Here is a 14517-nt window from a genome sequence, read left to right as displayed (position 1 = left end):
CACAAAGCGGCCTTCTGTAGGGGGATTCAATTTTGAGAGCAAATACAATGTGAAGGGGGATCTTGCACGTATTAGAGTCGTAATGTGTGTTTGAGCTCAGATTATGTAAATTGATCTTGTAAGACAGACAGTAATACATTACAACACATAAACATGTTTACACAGACATACGTGTACATGTACTAGAGGAAATGTTCTCAGTCCTGAGGTATATATATATGTATATATATATATGTTGCTAATGTTTATTGATCATTAGCAAAAAGACTCCATACGTGTTCATTATTATTTATCAGCATAGGGGCCATTCCATGGTAACTCGCGTTACACTTAATGGGTACATTGACACGATAATGTGCCTATATCTTTAGAACTGCTAGGATCTACAAGATACTTTTTTCAAACATGGACAGGGTAGATATAGAACAACTGAATGAAACAAAAAAGAAAATTGAAGAACAAACATTTTTAGATTCTTGGATTATTGAATTTCGGTAACTCGCGTTACAAAAAAAGGACATGGTCAATTCTACGAGACCCTCTTTTCTCCTCATACTAGACAATCTTGACAAAATCTTTCCTACTTTAATTTGATAGTAGGTTGTGACTTACTAGTATAAGATCACAATATTAAAGATAAGAAACAATGGACTAGTAAAATGCAGGAAGCAAATATGTCGGTAACTCACGTTACGGTAACTCGCGTTACATTTTGTCCGGAGGCCATTTTCACCCCTATGTAATAGATTAAATATCACAGGACCCCTTAGAATATGGAAATATATTCATCTTTTTCCATTTAGCGAAATTTTCAGGAAAAATATTACAAGAATCCTGTGTAATCTGCAATAAATTGTTTTTTTTCAGCTACAGTCCCACATGTACGTTTTTGATGATAGTTTGAGATCTAAAGCCCCAGTCCCATATAAAGCCGGACCAGCACGGACGAGCACGGACCACTCCGGACCATGGTCTGGGGTGATCCGGGATGGTCCGGGATGGTCCGGGATGTTTTGTTAAAAAAAGTGTGATGCTTTTAAGCTACAGTCCCATATACGTCCCGGACCATCCCGGACTCCATCCGGGGTGATCCGGGATTCGGTCCGTGTTGACACCGTGTTGGCACCGGGGTGGTCCTGGATGGTCCTGGATGGTCCTGGGCGGTCAATAACTCACTCCCGGACTGCCACGGATCAACACGGACCGCCCCGGCGCCACTACGGATGACCCCGGACCCAGCACGGTGGCTACACGGATCACCCCGGATCAAACTATTGTCCCGGACCGTCCCGGACCACCCCGGCAGTTTTTGACCGTCAAAAACATCCGGGGTCGACTCCCGGACCGCCCAGGACCATCCAGGACCATCCAGGACCACCCCGGTGCCTACACGGTGTCAACACGGACCGAATCCCGGATCACCCCGGATGGGGTCCGGGATGGTCCGGGACGGTCCGGGATGTATATGGGACTGTAGCTTTAGGAAATCAACAAAAATGAAGAAAAAAATTGTATTGAATTTGAAAGGCCCTAATGTTTTATGAACATCCATGGCATAAGGTTAGTGATAAATCAAAGAATTAACATAAGAGGTACATTTCTTTTTTTGATGTCATGTCCTTCTTCTCATGGAATGGCCCATAGGATGGATAAAAGAGGCATTTAGTTTAATCTGTGAAATAAAATATCCTGTGGATTTCATTGTAGGATGAAAAGAAGAAAATTATGCATGCCATGAAATGAAGGTCTGTTATTTTACATGTTCACACTACTATTTGATGTTGCTTCTCAAATTTGTTTCAGGATTGCCAGAAGCAAAATTGATAATTTGGACATTGTGCATAATGTATTTTTTAAAACATGTATTTGGCATGGGACGATTGCTTTCGCTTCTGTGGGCCACTGTGATAGTAAATTGATCAATAGAGAGTATCAAAATACAGTGCTGTCCTTGAGTACAAATTTCTTTGTTGACATGTCTGGTCAAATATATGGCCCATGTCTACAAAACGAGGATCAGTAAATTTCAACATTCAGGTCAACATACAGTCATATACCCAAGAAGAAAAAAAAATCTATAGACCACCAATAATTATCTAGGGGGTCCAATGTCCCGGTTATGTTCACAAAAGGAATGATTAACTGTTTTGGGACATCTACATCTTACAACATACATGTATTTTCAATTAATAATGACATTGTAATGAATGCCTCAATTCGCGGTAGTTGGCACCTAGATCTATAATGGATCCGTTCAAATATGAGTCACTGGCCAAGGCTCACACAGACTTGACGCTGGGTGAAGCTAAAAAAGTGGATGAACGCGATAGATAAATCTACTGTGATGAATGGGATAGTAACTGGACCTTAAACCCTTAAAAAATAGACTTGAGCCTCATATGGAGTGAAAAATAAAATCTAAATAAAACGAAAAACAACTGCAAACTGATTATTTTTTAATTTATTGTGAGTGTTTTTAGCAGAGGGGCGAGCAAGTGTCCCAATCACAATAGGCATATTCACGCACTACACACAGCCAGCTACATCAAAACCCAAGACGTGATCTCGTCTCACTACCCTCATCAAACAGACCTTAAAGACACTTGTTTATGTCAAGTGGTACTCAGCTTGAAAAAATATTCCTTAATAAGTCCAAGAAACGCCACAGAAGTTATGATGTTGAATATGTCACAAGTTTTATAACACAATTATCGACAGGCCCCTTGTTGAACATCCCATTTTCAACTAAATCAGAGGGTTAAATAAGGACTATTATGTCAGGGTAACGTGTTGAAACAGTGTAATGATGTTTTTTTCATAGGGAACTGATATTGGCTATCGGTGTCAAATCTTCAACTGGATCATGGGGGCACATACTGAAATAGACAAATGGTGAAGCTTCAACAACTCGTCTTCAATTTCCTGACAGAGTTCTCTATTCTTGTTTCTCTAATTTCCTCTGGCTCTCCTATGGATTTCCTTTCCTGATTTATTCTGAACTGGTCTGTTTTTCTCCATCGCATCCGTCCAATATCTATCTTGCTTCTTCTCTCTCATCTCTGTCCACTTCCCTCTCCTCTTCCCTCTCCTTTCCTTCTCATATCCCCCTTTCCCCTCATCTTCCTCTTTGTCTGTTTCTTTAGATAATAATAGTTAGTTGTGCTGTCTATTTGCTTTCCCTTTACCACACTTTCTAAATCTTGGATTCCCCATTGTACCCTTCTTGTTTTTATCATTGAATTCTTTATTGAGCTCACTTAATTCACTTTCAGCATTCGTTCCCATTGATAGTTGTTGATTGTTCATGGAGTTTTGTGTGTTTGTAATTTGTTGTTATTCTTTTGGACACATCTTTATCATTTAGTACTTTTATTTTAAAATGTAGAAAGTAATTCTAATCTGCTCTACCTTTCTCCTTCTGCATTCCCTATCTCACAATAATCAGATAAATTACGGAATTGCAGGTTGACAAATGACTCTTTTCCTTTTATTTATCACAGGAAACTTGCATGCATCTAATGGCACACCAAACAATGGTACATTAGCGACAGTTCCCCAGTCTAATGGAACCAGTGGAACTACCATCACAGAGTTTATCACCTCCAAGTCAAAAGTAGTTCGGAAGGTGGTGAAGCGACCAGGTCTCAAACCTTTTCATCGGCGGAAATCAACCAATGGATGGAGAGGGGAAGGCAACCCAACACAGAAACCTGTTATCATTAATGTAAGAAAATCTTGCCTTGGTTCAAAACATTTTTTTTTACAATCTCAAATATACAAGTTGTATATTACATACCGTACATGAATTATTTTTGTTCTCTGTAACTTCTCATGTACTTTCTTATGTTTAATGTATTTACCTTGTTAGGCGCCTTGAGCATATCTTGGGTTGGATATGTGCGCATTACAAATGTTGTTATTAGTATTTATTTTATTACTCGATAGGAGTGGAAATTTGTGCTCTGCCAATGTTTTGTACACAACTCATATATATACGTATCAGTTTTTAATTATGGAATGTCAGTGATTGCATATATTACAGTACTAAGAAGTGTCATGGCTGATCCTATGTATACTCTTATGAAACTAGAAAACTGTAAGAAATCATTTCCAGTGTATTTGCAAACCACTGAGAAGATTTGAAAGGGATAACTGAAATATAGAAAAACAAAATTCCAACTAGGATGAGCCTGTGATATTAATTTACCCCTTCTTATTTAAGTAGATATTCCACTTTAGAATATAAAGCACTTCAGGAGAGCCTGATATTTCTCACATATCACCAATAGAATCAGAGAAACATGGCAAGTGGATCTTTGTGCTTTCCAAAACTCTATATCAAAGAGCTCCTCTACAGTATTTCAATCCTCAAAATCCCAGGTTTCTGGGTGTGTAGAGATCAAGATGATAAACTTATTCTGAGGAACAGGATAGGGGTTGATTTCAGTTGTGCTCTAATAGTTGGGAATTCTTGGGATGCTTATGTTAAATGTCTGGTTGAAAGGCTTCATGAAAGGAAAGGAGTTTCAGAATTGAAACATTAAAAAATACATAAATGACTTCATGTTTTGATAAGAGTTGGATAAAATAGAATAGGCCTACTCATCTGAAATACATGTAGAGCATTCTCTTCTGTTTTAAAGCAAAAGTAAACAAACATAAAACAAAACATCTAGAGGTCTTCCATCGTTGAAAAATAGCTGATTGATAAGCTTTTATTAAGAAGAATTCAGTTGTTGATTTCATTTTGTACAGAGAAACTGTTTGATTCATCCTGTATTTAAATTTCAAAGGAATAGACAATACAGTGCGTCCCAGAAAAATCAAAACCGAGAATTATCGATGTTTTATGCATCAAGTCTTACATTTCGTCTTTGTTGTGCATGGCTGATTATCAACAAAAAGGAGTTAAGTCTTTAGTCAACTCTGTTTGTTGCTACAGCAGGCAGCCAGTGAAAATGAACTTGTTTAATCAAATTATGGAAATGCAAGCATTACTTTAAACAAACAGAACTTTGTTATTCCTGGCTCATTTTCCTGATTGAGATGTCATCTGAATGGGCAGAAATTGAACTTTCTAGAAATGTCATTTTCTCTTTGAAATTCAGATACCGCCCGCCAAATGAATTTTAGGTTTCCTCTCTTCAAATTGTTTTAAATCACTCATATGTGAAATATGCATCATATGAGTTGTATCAAATGAAAGAGGAGGATCTACAGGTAAGCTTTACAAATATGTGTCATTTATTAATCTCAATTGTGATTAAGTTATGATAAAACATCAATAATTCTCGGTTTCATTTTTTCTGGGACGCACTGTATAGGGTGGTAGGTGATTTCTTGATACCGGTATTAAAACCCCCTTTTCTGCTTTCTGTTAGTCTAATAAAAGTGATTTATTTTCAGCATATGTAGCTGTAATACATGAATATACGTGTACGTGTACAAGTAATTCCAAATTACATGGTTCAGGAAAATGAAGAACTACCATGATAGTTAATCAGGAGCAGATTATTTGTACCATTATACACTGTAATCTCTTTGTTTGCAATCGAGCCCCTCCTTCTGCGTCGAGTTTCAAATATTTACTCCTCCTTTTCTCCATCATCTATACGTGCATCTCACTCCAGACAATTGCTCCTTTTTGTCTTAGATTGTGAATCCCATGCAATATGTATGAAATGCAACCCTACGAATTTTATGTGGCATTAAGCCCAGTCAAGCTGTCATTTGTAATATGCCAAGTGATAAGTTGAGTGTCAATACTCTAAACACTCAGATCACTATAACGATTCTTAGTCTGTATTGGCAGGCTCTATTAAAGATCTCCTAATGTAAAATAATCAATGTGTCCTTTCAATACAGGGGTACTTTATGAATAGTTTTATAAGTGACTGGCAAGTACCACAACGGAAACTACATTTCTTCTATCAACATTTTCTTAATCAGAACACTGTGCGCTTAGAAACATCAGTATTAAGCGCCTAATAAATGTTATGTATTATTTTTATTATTATACAATTTTTATTAAAAAATGAAATTGTGTGCTATTTTAGCCTCTTGATATTTTTTTTTGGGGTCGTCCTTAAGCATGCAGGTGGGTTTAAGCATGCAGGTGGGTTTAATCAGCGGAAAATAAAATATAAGGTGCATGCAAGCTTTGGAGCTGATATTGTGGAATATCGTATTTCTCCATTAATAAATTCATATCTAACAACTCTCAATTTAATGACATCATGTGAACAGAGTTAATGTAAGCCTGTAATGTTCAACAAATGAGAATACAAAGAGTTCTACACTGGATGTGCTGTCAAGAGACTTGAAGAGAGTATGCATGTAACACAAGGTCTAATCATTAAGACTACATGTAGCTTTACCCAGTATAGAGATCAAAGGCCAAGTTTAAAAGCCATATTGTATTTACAGCTTTCTTGTTAAATTGAAACTACATGTGATTGAGTACCAGTACCGGTAGCAATAGCATTCCAGCTGGCATGGACACACATGCATGTGTAGAGTGTTACAGAGTGTTCATATCAAACCTTTTAGGTATATGATGATGTGCATGAATACAGTTTGATTGGCTGATAACTTCTCATGTAATAACATTTGAGCATATAAAGCACACTGTATCTTAAAATATAAGAATACGTTTAAAAACTCTAAATTTTGCAGCAGTAGTGTGCTTTATATGCTCAAATTTTTATATTTCCCTGAGAAGTATAGGCCATCATATTTGGGAGAGAGCCTACAATGTAAACGTGTAGTTGACATGTCTAGTTTTTATTGCTTGCAAATACTTCTTTCTGAGGTTTGTTATTAAAAGAAGAAAAAAAGTTAGACCATCAACATAAATGAAGTAAGATTGAATGATATACAAACAATTTTTCCTTCCTCAATGATTCTTTTCAATTGAATGTTGAACTTTCAATGTTGATGTACATGTAAACATTTATGCAGCATCTTCCAAATCAAATATAATTACATTGATAAGGACTGTTGACTTGACTAACCTGTTGGTGACAAATTGGCATTACTCTTATTGTACATAGACACCAGCCCAAGATAAATTCATTCAACAAATTAATGATATAACAGAAATACTCTATGACCCTCCATAACAATTATTTTATCATCTTGAAACCGTTGAATGAACTTTCACAGTGAAATGCATGAAATGGACAGTTGATAACTTTGATTATTTTCTCTGTTTTCTTGTTTGTTCTGACCATCAGAATGAGAGCATCCAAGAAGTCCGTTATTGCTACGAGTCCATCAGGAGGAAAGATGATGTCATAAAGGCCAGAGACTGTGTCTTATTGAGAGCAGACTTAAGGAAACGAGACCTACCGTTTGTTGCCAAGGTAGCAGCCCTTTATGAAGATCCGGACACAGGTATGTTATTAGCAAACGGTTTCTATTTCTATTTCTATTTATTCTTCTTTTGTGTGTTGTGTGTCTGTGTGGTTTATTTGGTTTTGTTCATTGTTATGTTCAGGATATTGTTCAGGATCATTTTTTGTGTTTTCATTGTGAGTTGCTTTGTGGGCATTGCCAATAACCCATACTCATTTAGATGTATGGTTAGCTGAATTACATGGATTATTTCAGTTTAAACATATTTGTAAGAAATTAAAGATAATAATGGTAATTATCATTTTACTACCAACAATTTGCAAGATACAGGTAATTACATGAAACGATTGTTACATGTATTAATTGACACCTGGGCGTGTCTTGTACAAGTTAATAGAATTAAATGTGATAACTTTGTAAGTTGTTTCATTCTCAATCCAGTTTTTATTGTACATGTAGAAGTTGTGTTCACCCCTGAAAACACTTGCATATTATTGTATGGTATAGCTAACATCCATAACATGACACCATCACACTCAAGTATGTTTGTGTTCCAGTTGTATCGACCCTTATCAAATCGTTGACAGAAGTCCATGTGGATATCAAATTAATGTGCTCTTGGCCTATTTGTCACCTTCACAGCCTTCACATTTAAAGGTCCTTATTATTCACAAACAAGAAAGTTGCATACTCAGGTATAGTTTACCATGTACGCTAGTCTAGTTACATGTTGGTAAGAAAAGATTAATATGCGTTATATGATGACTGATGGGTCATATCAGTGTTTGTTGTTCCCTCAGGATGTGACAGAGTGTTTCATTTTGTACCAAGAGCTTTGTATAACAATATTGGATTCTTACATGTATATAGCGCACGTATCGACCTTGCAAGGTCCTCAAGGCGCTCCAACATTACCCGGCTATGCTAGGCTGCCGATTTCGACGCTCACAGCATTTCAAGGAATTCCTTCCTACCGGTACCCATTTAACACCTGGGTGGAGAGTGGCAAGTGTAGATAAATGTCTTGCCAAAGGACATTAGTGCCGCGGCGGGACTCGTCGGACCCTGTAATTCACAGTCCGACGACTTATCCACTACGCCACAACACCTCTACAATGTATAGAGTTTCCAATTAGAATATTGTCCACCATTTATGGGTTTAGATGAATTAAACCATTAAAAACACAATTATATCACGTTCGTATCCACATTCCACCAGGGGAACTTGATTTAAATTCTTGTTGACATTTGGCCCATTAACACCATTTAGAAAAATCATCATTTTTGGGGGGGACTGATATTTACACTACTGGAAAACCCCATTGAAATCTGTCTGTGTTCGCTCATTCTGATTTTTTTGGTGTGAGTAGTGGGCATGCGCGACTTGTGACTGCTCTGCATGTGATATGTTTGATATGAGACAATGTTATTGATCTGAGTTATGTCAATTTTCAGCGGATGCCTGAAGAACAGAAGTGATAGGAAACCCAATTCAAATATCAAAGTTTGAATCTCATTGATATTGTGAACTGCCCCGGTGTAGTATATTTATTTCCTCTTGAGCATTTTGTTTTGATAACAGTTGTTTCCACTTCTAGTGTATGGTGGGTAGCGTAGAAATCAATACAATATGAACGTAGATTGATAACCTGATTGCATCACTGGTTCATATCAGGACTGGAGGGAACCATACTATTCCTTATATACATAAACAACTCCTTTTTAGCTGTAGCAGCCAAGTGAAGTCTACTTGGTACAAAAATGCTACGAGTCTGCAATTTCACAAAACAACCAGGTCGAAATGATCTGATTATTAATTTGTGGTTACTTTTCCAAGCTAGTCTCAGTCGGTGTACATGTATAAAGAAAAAGTATAATTAATTTTTTTGTTTTGCTATGAAATAAAACTTAAGAATTGTACATATAGGCCAGTTGTTACTGATCTGACAAAATATTGACTTCATAGAAAATTATTTTTTGCCAAAGACATATTCCCATTTCCTCTGCAACGAACACATGTACATGTACATGTAAGCATATATTTGTTCTGAACCTGAACACACAGATAAAATCTTGATTACAGGTATTCATATTGCCATCTTGAGAGGAAATGAATAGTAGAATATGACACTTCTAATAAATAGAAATATCAAATGTAAATATCCGCATACATTGACCTTTGGACATCGATATTCCCATTAAATGGTACTAAGCACCCCTGAAAAATAGATCATAAAACATGTACCGGTAGTCAAATGATTAAAGATTAATGATTAAAGAGTATTAACGCAAACAAATATTGATGGCTGTGGATGCACAGAAGTTATTGCTATACAGGCCAAATATTGTACACCCATGATGATATTAAAGTCTATCCACATGTTACTTTTACCTGTATTTAGAAAGCAATTTTAGCATTCAAACATGCAATATGTTGTTGCAAATAAAAAGTGGAGGATATTATCATAGAATATCAAACATACAAAGGTAACCAAAATGTGGTGATCTTTCCCCTTTAATCATGCTCGTATTTGATGAGACATTCATAGCTTTGATATATTACATCATAAGCACATATCCTGTGTCTGGGGACAAACCTCCAGAAATAGTCTCCTATTTATGCCACATATTGTATTTCAGCGATCACTATCACAACACAAAGATCAGACCGAACGAACGAACGAACCACTGCAAGAAAAGCCTCTGTTGAAGTGGGGCGAGCTAGTCCCATCTGTTTTGCGGAGAGATGATTGAGCATGTGTAAAAGTTAGAGATTGTCCATCAGTAATACGGCTCTTAGGAGAATACAACGGTCACCCGATACCCTCTCCGTCAGTCAATCAAGATTCAGGGGTTGGGGGGCAAACAAAAAGATGATAGATATCTGCATTATGAGGGGGCGAAATGGGGGAAGATGAATATGTCGAGAGGGATGATACATCCCCCTACCTGTATAATTTTCCTATGATCTTGAATTTCCTCTCGGTATCTCGGGGTACATCTCCAGCCAAATTGTTCATGTTTTATGAAATTGAGATATCATCTCTATAAATCAGTATGTCGTTCAAAGCAGGATGAGAAAAGAAGATGGTGGGGAGATTTGATTATTTGCGGAAATACAGTTATGATCCCGAACAACGTCAATCAAATAAATGGATCAATAGTATATATATAAGCCTCCGATTAGGTCATAATTGAGGAAGTAATATGAGTAATTTGATTGCTGTGTGAACATTCTACAAATGTATTCAGATATTAACTGTCCTATACTGATGGCTATATTTTGTTTCGTTTTCATCATCACTGTGTAATCCTCGACATATTGACATTGTGATCTCGCCAAGAATAGACTTACATTTGTAAACTAAGTGATTGCTATTTTGTCTGGTACAGCTATGAAAATCTGCTCAACCATAAAAGTTGCTGAATATGAAATTTGACCATGTTAGTTGCACAGATAATGTCTGATACATGTATATATATTAATGTCATATATACGATAGATCATGTGTCTGTTGTCAGTTTATTAATTCAAGACATCACCCTCCTCAGTATGTTTATTTTATATTCCACACAAAAAATTCAAGTAATATAGATGTACACTAACTTATCTGATATACATACTCCCCTCCTGCTTCCTGCAGGCATACTCATAGTGTATGCAAAGGACACAGTCTAGCGTTTCTTACTGCAGCTCACGTATCCGCTCATCTGCAGCCCACACAGTACTCCTAACATGCAGGCTACTAGCTAGTGTCTTTATTTGGCATGCCCGAGCGAGACACCCATGGCCATACACCGCCATGCTTTACACTAAGGGCTTGTGGAGGGAGCAGGGGAAAGAAACGGAGACGATTGATTGAATTTGATCGAATCATTCTACTCCTCAGCCACTGAGGAAAGGTGCTATGTCACGCCATTTAAATATTTTCTCTCCCAACTGAAATGGTGATAGTTTAATGACATTGTGATCAATTTGATGAGTTGGTTGGTTGGTTAGAGACAGGTAATGATAGGGAATAATTGACCTTATTGTAAAGGTTCTAAAGTGTTATAATCAGCAGTTTACTCTTTGCCATTTGATTTCTTGTTACACTGTTTATGATTGTTACAGATATCATATAAAATTTGTTTATATTTCGTGGCATTTGACCTTTTAAAGTATTCTGATGTGTTTTGCAGGAGATATTGTAAATGGAAGCATCAGAAGAGTAATTTTTCAGCTCTTTTGTTAAGCCTGAAGTTTTAAAAATATATTTTTGGGTGAAATACAAAATGATTTGAGGCAGGTATTATAGAGTGTAATCATTGTAATAATAATAATAATAATAATAATAATAATAATAATAATAATAGTAGTGGCTACTTGTATAGCGCACAGGTCCACCTTTCGGTGCTCATGGCGCTTAGGTTTAGCAAGAGGTTTGGCACGAATGCACAAGTCTTATCCTTTTAGGTGTTGTGCTTTAGAAATTGTGCTCTTAGAAAATTATACTCTCACAAAATGATGATTTTTGAAAAAATGTAGCAATTACTTCAAAGACATGTAGGTAGTCATTTCCTTTTTGTTATGTGAATCTTGATAACTGAAGATATACATGTATCGGTAGGTCTTTTGATGATGTTATTAATACAGTGTACATTGGAACATTGACTTAAGTTTAATATCAGTTAATTTATTTCTTCCCAAGCTACATGTACATGTGCATATAAACAAATTAGGGAACTACATGTAAGTACACATTTGATAATATACCGGGGGGGTGTTTCATAAAGATGTTCGTAAGTTACGCACGACTTTACGCACGACTTAACGCACGACTGGAACATGTTCTTGGGTGCTAATCAGATTCTCAATCATTTACATGTAGCACAAGAACATATCACCAGTCGTGCGTAAAGTCGTGCGTAACTTACGAACAGCTTTATGAAACACCCCCCAGTAATCCCTTTCTTCTTAAATGGCATTTTCTGCTATTGTATACTTATTACTAAAGGTGGCACACAAATTCAGTGTTCCATTTTTATATTTAATGTACTTAATGCAAATTTCCAAGTTCACAGGTATTCTTAGGTATGAACTATGAAACATCACCATAACCACTATAAGGGGAAGTCCACCCTGACATTAAGTTGGTTTTTATTAAAAAAAACAGAAGAATGAGACAAACAAATTAGTGGAAGTTTGAGCAATATCTGAATAAAAAAAAGGAAAGTTATGAATTTTTAAAGTTGTCATCAGTGAAACTCAAATTTTCAATACTAATGTATCTTGCAAGCTTTTCTCCAAATTGCTCTGTACAGAAAATTTGATAAACTTTCATTTTTTTAATGATGATGGAATAGATTTGATTCATTCAGGGGTTGTGAATATGATTGTTGCAATATTTAGGTTGAATGTATGATTGGAAATTTGAGGGAAACTATAAATTTTTACTACAGGGCAAATGGGAGGGGAGCTCGCAAGATATGTCGTAGAGTTGCCAATTTGTGTTTGATCGATCGCACCTTTAACAATTCATACCTTTCTTATTTTTAATTGGTTTTTGCTCTAACTTTTACTAACCTGTTTCTCTCATTTTTCTGCTTCTATTTAAAACCAGCTTTAGTATCAGGGTAGAACTTCCCCTTTAAAGTGACATTGCCTCAGATTCTAAAATAAAACTCTGGATTTTGCTCATGCTGCAATCATAATTATAAACCTTTAGGTCAGTCAGGAATCCCATGACTTTTACAAACCAATCGCCTGTCTGATTATCAAGATATTTATGATTGGAAATCGAAATTTCATTTTTCGTTTTAGAACACAACAGTCTATTGGGGAAAATGAGTATGATAAAACCGGTCACTTAAAGATTTTTACTATTTTGAGGCACTTCATGATCATTTTTAAGTGCAATTTTTTTAGGGCTTCAATATTACACCATATCACAGACACTGATCACACGTAGGGCCATGCATCTCAGATTTAACATTGTTAAACGATGCCTTTTAAGGACTGAAGCAGATATTATTTACCTATTCATCCAGTAATACTTCATGGCTCTATTTATCTTTGGAGCTCTTGTTTCTGTTTGTAGTACTCTAAAGCCTTGTTTGCACATGACACAGTAAAGCAGTTAACCGGTTTAGAACAAAAATGCAGATATAAAGTGACATGAGCATAGTGCAACTTCACCTGTCTGTAACATGTAAAATAAGATGAGATATTTTGCCAATGGTTTCAACTTCATGATTTTTACTTCAACTCGCTATGCATATTGCTGTGCGAGATTGTCGAAAGGGCTTTTGGAAACAAGTAATTTTCATATTAGTTTCAATATTGGTTTCCCTTTCAAGCTAAAATACAAACTGGGTTATAGCTATAAATAGCAAGTATTATAAGAGACTAGACAAGAGCCAGCTGTTGGACCAAACTAACATTTAACAGCCTATACACAGTAGTATTAGAAGTGCTAGTATTTAGAATACAAACTTTATATCATGTTTTTTCACCTTTTAAAAAATATTTTGCTTGAATTATTTCCGAAGTTTTCCTGTAGGTCAAGAAATTGCATACTGGTACTTATTGTGTCTGAACGTGAACTGACAAATTTCATGGGAATTGGTTTCTCATCTTGCAATCTAAAAATATAAACAGACTTTCACACTTACACTGGATATACTTATTTTTATAGGTAGGCATGATTGTTTCATTTCTGATTATATATAGTTTTTGAAACATATCCTCTTGAACTCTGAAAGACATCCGTAGGGGAAGTTTGACAGAGCAAAAACGTGTTAAACGTGTTTAATATATTAAAGCTCATCTGAATCAGCCCTGTGGATTGGCATGTATAAATCTGAAAATTCAAAACTATGCCTATTTAGTGAAAAGGTTCATATTGGGAGGACATTTCAGCAGATATTTTGTATGTAAAATATAATGATGCAGAATGATCTCAGAGTATATATGGGAAGAAAAATAATGAAGAGATGTCTTAGCTGAAATGGTTTACAATGTAAACAAGTTACTGGATATGTGAAAAGGACATGGGTTCTATCCCAAGGTTCTTTGTCCTTGAGCAAGGCCTTACATCTACATTGCTTCTCTACACCCAGGTGTTTATTGGATACCCATTAGGATATAAAAATCATTCTGTTTTAGTCAGCATTGCGAGC

The 14517-nt window shown here is 36.1% G+C and overlaps 1 protein-coding gene across 2 annotated transcripts in view; it reads left to right on the top strand.

Moving 5' to 3' along the window:
- Nucleotides 1–14517, top strand: part of LOC100892440 (muscle M-line assembly protein unc-89) — a 60977-nt gene that overhangs the window by 25725 nt on the left and 20735 nt on the right. For both annotated transcript variants that reach the window (XM_030998512.1, XM_003729796.3), the window contains exons 3-4: nucleotides 3501–3724; nucleotides 7236–7395. In XM_030998512.1, the coding sequence (XP_030854372.1) occupies nucleotides 3501–3724; nucleotides 7236–7395 (384 nt within the window). The remainder of the gene's footprint in view (nucleotides 1–3500; nucleotides 3725–7235; nucleotides 7396–14517) is intronic.

The sequence above is a fragment of the Strongylocentrotus purpuratus genome, unplaced genomic scaffold (genome assembly GCF_000002235.5).
Source record: "Strongylocentrotus purpuratus isolate Spur 01 unplaced genomic scaffold, Spur_5.0 spur5_scaffold_5, whole genome shotgun sequence".
Classification (NCBI taxonomy): Eukaryota; Metazoa; Echinodermata; class Echinoidea; order Camarodonta; family Strongylocentrotidae; genus Strongylocentrotus; species Strongylocentrotus purpuratus.
The sequence above is the reverse complement of the archived record's forward strand: the minus strand, read 5'-3'. Positions and strand labels throughout refer to the sequence as shown.